Source organism: Malus domestica, chromosome 04 (genome assembly GCF_042453785.1).
Source record: "Malus domestica chromosome 04, GDT2T_hap1".
NCBI classification, from domain to species: domain Eukaryota; kingdom Viridiplantae; phylum Streptophyta; class Magnoliopsida; order Rosales; family Rosaceae; genus Malus; species Malus domestica.
The window spans coordinates 12,408,970-12,414,027 of record NC_091664.1 but is presented as its reverse complement, the minus strand read 5'-3'; the positions used below and the strand labels follow the sequence as shown (position 1 = coordinate 12,414,027).

The window sequence follows — 5,058 nt, the reverse complement described above, 5'->3', positions numbered from 1 at the left end:
AACTAATTAAACTTTGAATGCAACATTGTCATTTGTTTTTTGTATCCATAGAATTGATTTAAATGGAGCTAAATGAAATGAAAATCCAATTCTCATTTAAAGAGACAAAACCATTTTGTTCTCAACCTAATTTGGGCCAAAATGCAATAACCTCAACTTTTTGGGCTATGTTGCAAAACTTAAACTTTTGAGCTCATTTTGTAAAAACACAAAAGTCCATTACTTCATGTAATTACAACTAGAACCCAAAAATTTCAATAAATTCAAAAACTTCATTAAAGGAACAAAACAATTTGTCCTTTAGTGATTTTGGGCCTTTACGTAAATACGTAAACTTTTGGGTCAAACTGCAAATACACAAAAGTATCAAAACTTTATGTAATTGCATAAAAGCCCCAAAAGAACCCTATTTAATAGGGTGGCCGGTTTTAGAGAGTGTATGGAGTGATGTGTGTGTTGATTTGTAGGTTTGACATAAAGTCATGCAAGTGGTGCAAGAGGTGTGTGACATAAATTCATGCAAGTGGTGCATGACATAAATTCATGCAAGTGGTGTGTGTGTAAGAGAAGTACTTCTTACACACCCATCACCATTTCTATCACCTTTCAAAATTTCAATCACATTTAAACATTTGAAAAAAACACAAAACAAAGACTTTATGAAATAAATCAAAACTTTGAATCAAAACACCAAACTTTTTGTTCTTGGCTAAAACATCAAGAACAATGAAGAACATTCATGAAAAACCCATAAAAGCTCCATGAACATTTTTCACCCAAAGACATCCCAAAAACACTCAAACTTAAGGGAAATAACATATAACCATACTAGGGTACATAGGGGTTCCAAAAGTCACTTGAAAACACTTTTAACAAGACAAACAAGAACCCAAAAATCCACCCTTTGGATTTGGCCGAATTTCCCAAAAAACATGCCACCAAATTTTAGCTCCAAAATTCATGCTCATATGAACTACATCTACAACATTTGAGATGGCAAATTTTCTAACAAAATTTACATTCAAAGAAGCAAGAATAAAGCTTGTAACAATTACAACATTTAAATCAAAGACTATGAACTACAAAACCCAAAGGATTCACCAACTACTAGACCTAGGCTCTGATACCACTTGAAGGAAATTTTGTGAAAAACATGTTTATTTGAGCAACATCTATAAAGCATGCAATTAACAATTAAAGGCGGAATCATGCATGTATGCACTCAAAAACAAAACATTACCCATGAAATTCAAAGCCTAGTAGTTAGGTGAACCAAGACTCAACTCAAAACAAAGTGAGTTGATAAATTTATACCTTTGTTGATTCCTCTTTGCATAAGCAAAGGATAATCACCCAAGAGATAGGGCCTTCATTCCTTGCTTCTTAGCTCCATGGATTTGGATGGAAGAATTGGTTTCTCCAAGTTTTCAAAGTTGAGAACCTCTAAGTCTCCACACCAAGGAAGGATTGATGAAAAAATGAGTGACCTAGAGGAAGTAAGATTGCTAGCTATATTCCTCTAGGGTGGTCGGCCTCTTAGAGAGCAAAGAGAGCTTTTGTTCTCATCTTTTCTCCCAAAAGAAACCCTAAATGAATTTTGGCTATAAAGTCATATTTATACCTTTCTTCATTGGAGTGGAAAATTTGTAATTAAAGCAAGTTCACTACCCTCCTCTAAATGGCCGGCCTTAAGGGTTTATTGGGCTTTCAAGCCCTTTGTTTATTCAAGTTGTCATACAACTTGAGTTAATGGGCTTGACATTCAAATCCCATTGGGCCTTGCGGCCCAAAACTAACCCTAGGTCTATAACGAACTTATTCGTTTGATTAATTAACATACTAATTAATCCTAGCCATAAATAAATAATTAAACCATTTAATTATCCTTACTCATCTCCGTTGTTTCTTCAATCTCTACCTTACACGGAGTACGATCCATTAGGTTCCTTTTAGCGAGACAGTGGGCGATTAGAACTCTTTCAAATCGATTGTGAATTGAAACTTACTTTCAATTCTCCCTTTAGTGATTATACACGTTTAGGGCTTCGACAAACCATGAGTGACACCTAGCAGTATGTCATGGTTACCCAAGCTAATCAGAAGAGGTGGAGAACCTATTCAGTTTAGGATTACAATGCAATACGGTCTTTCTCTAATACAATACTCTTGACCACATTGTTTGGTTTGATAGTTTATTCATGTCTACTATCCAATGTGATTCATTTACTTATATGATTACTTTGAATGTGATTTGGAACGACTTCCTAAATCTCATTCATACTCTGGCCAGAGATTCTTAATCATATCATAAAGTTTTCTCCCTCAAACGGTTTGAAGGTTAGAGATCCCTTGTTGCGCATTCACTTGCCTCCATGGCTAAGTGGCTTAACCCCAACTATGTCGTGGACACCCGCGAATGGAGTGACTTTGACATAATCAAAGATCAAGGGCCTAACCACAAGACAACTATGATGCCTCAGGTCAAATGACTACTTTGCATTATCCCAACCATGAGTTTTCATGTGACATGAGTATGAGAACTCTTCGTTGATCGTGTTCAGTGAACTCATTCCTTATTGAGCACCTACGTACTTGTCTTGGTGTCAGTCACACCAATGACTCGAGACCAGTCAGTCTCACTAAGAGAAGACATAGCACATACTGATCTTAACGGACTGTCAATACCCAATTGGCAATCCTATGATCAGGAATGTTTAGGATATGTTTACGAAAGAGAATGGTCTCATGAATCTAACTTCTTTAAATTACATTCTCCTAATTACATATTCCTTGGACTTATCGTTTAAGCATATAACATTTATATGAGACGGCTTAAAACAATAATCTTTGCCCTTGATATTAAACTAGATTAGTTTAACATGTGAAATGTCTGTAAAGTATCATCACATGATTGGTTTTAGGGCACATTTCCAACAGCTACTCAATGACATATTCTCCCTATTATGCCTCTTAGACATATCATCAAACATATGCAATGCATAGAAAATTTTCTTCACAAATTTACCCACAAGAAACCAATTAACCCATCCAAATTTATCTTCCAGGTATGCACCACAGTAATCAGTCAAAAGAGAAGGGAATTTAGCCTCCGGAGTTGTTGAAATGATACTCATATTAAGAACTACCTCAGGTCCATTTTCCGTAGTATCGGAGAATGAGTGCTTATGGTGTACCTACGGAGCAGAGATCATCGTTTTCAATTCCGGAAGCAAGACTATAGATGCAGCGGAGTTCTTCGAGTGTGGCTTGATAGCCGAATTTTCCAGTGCTCGCAACATCGGTGAAGATGAGAGCAATGGTGGAATAGAATGGTCATGGATTGTCGGAACACATCGAGGCTGGATCATAATCTCCCTCGACGCAGAGAACCAAGTCACGGTGTAACTGAGCAAGGTCACTGCAGATTTCTATGAGTACAGGATTTAAAGCCTTGTGAATGGCTGTGAGGGCAGAATCCATAGCTTCACGGATCACATCATGGATCGCAGCACGCATCGAAGCTTGAAATGAGTCGATTGTAGCGGAGAGGCGTGCATCCATGGTAGGAAGACAAGTCGGGTGGGCGTGCATAGGAGGGAAATCAGGATTCGAGAAGGATGATACCATTGATAAGATTCAAATCTCTAGGCGTTTAATCAACTTGCAAGTAACATAGGGGATAGAGATAGAGAAGAAAGGAAGAGAGAGAGCAGAGCTCTTGAATTGTTTTTTGTTTATATTTCTTTTAGTGTAAATTCTCCTCCACTTTTACATCCAAAGCATGAGCTTATAAGTTTCCACTAAAACAAATTGCCAACTAGCAATAACTAATCACTCCCTAATACTCATATTTAGTCTGCTATTACATCACTAATTGTGATTGAAATATAGGATCATAACAAGGGGTAATTTCAGAAGCACCGTTGAGCTCTTCCGGCAGTTAAGGGAGGAGGGATTGTGTCCCGATAATTTCATGTACTCATTTGTTTTCAAAGCCATTAGATGCATGCGAGAGGTTTGGGAAGGTGAAAAGGTTCATGGGTTTGTGGTAAAAACTGGAATTAGGCAAGCTTGAGAGTTTCAAGCACGTGTTTGATGAAAGGCCTCAGAGAAACAGGCTTTGTTGGAACGTTACGATTTCGAGGTATGTTAGGTACAGGAGGTTTCAGGAGGCTTTGGATATGTTTCGGAGGATGCGATGATGCAGCTATGGTTGTAAGTAACATTTCAGCTTGCACAGCGTTGAAAAATTTTGGACCTTGGTAAAAATATTCATGAATATGTTAGAAGTGAACTGTCAATGCATTGTCGAATATGTATGTAAAATGTGGTTGTTTAAATGACAGATGGATAAATTTTTGATGAAATGCCTGTGAAAAACGTGTTTTGTTGTACAAGTATAGTAGTTGGGTGTGTAAATTGTGGTAGGATTGATGAGGCTAGAAAGGTGTTAGATGGGAGTCCAACTAAGGATGTTGTTCTCTGGAAGCCCATGATTAATGGGTATGTACAATACAACCATTTTAACGAGGCGGTGGCTCTATTCAAAGAAATGCAAACTAAAAGAGTTAAAGGGGATAAATTGACGGCGGTTGCTCTCCTCATAGGCTGTACTCAGTTGGGAGCATTAAGGCAAGGCGAATGGATTCACGGGTGTATTGAAGAGAACAGAATTAAAATTGATATGGAAATGTATGCAAAATGTGGCAGCATAGACGGATCTTTGGAGATTTTTAATGGGTTAGGGGAAAAAGATGCAGCCTCTTGGACTTAAATCATTTGTGGGCTTGCAAGGAAGGGCAAGACAAGCAAAGCATTCGAGTTGTTCCCGAAATGGTACAGATTAATATCACCTTCATTGCTGTCTTAAGTGCTTGAATTCACAGAGGGTTGGTAGATAAAGGTTGTGAGTTCAACTCCATGAGAAAGATACATGAGATTGAGCCGAAGTTAACAGTATGGTTGCCTGATCGACCTTCTTGGTCGTGAAGCAGAGGAGTTAATAGAAAGGATTCCAAGTGGGAACAATGAGATTATAGGCCCAATATCGCAGTGTCT

General features: G+C 37.8%; 1 protein-coding gene across 1 annotated transcript; it reads left to right on the top strand.

Annotated features, from left to right (window-relative positions):
* The first annotated feature begins 4,146 nt into the window (after positions 1-4,146).
* On the top strand, positions 4,147-4,774 carry LOC139194993 (pentatricopeptide repeat-containing protein At1g31430-like). Its single transcript, XM_070820162.1, has 2 exons — positions 4,147-4,262; positions 4,429-4,774. Exons 1-2 carry the CDS (start codon positions 4,147-4,149, stop codon positions 4,772-4,774), a joined length of 462 nt encoding a protein of 153 aa, XP_070676263.1.
* Positions 4,775-5,058: the final 284 nt, after the last annotated feature.

What these genes read in the sequence shown, in the direction of transcription:
- LOC139194993 (XM_070820162.1), top strand. Translation starts at nt 4,147, where the DNA reads ATGTTAGGTACAGGAGGTTTCAGGAGGCTTTGGATATGTTTCGGAGGA. An exon ending in TTGAAAAATTTTGGACCTTG is followed by an intron (nt 4,263 to 4,428) that starts GTAAAAATATTC and finishes AAATTGTGGTAG; the next exon opens with GATTGATGAGGCTAGAAAGG.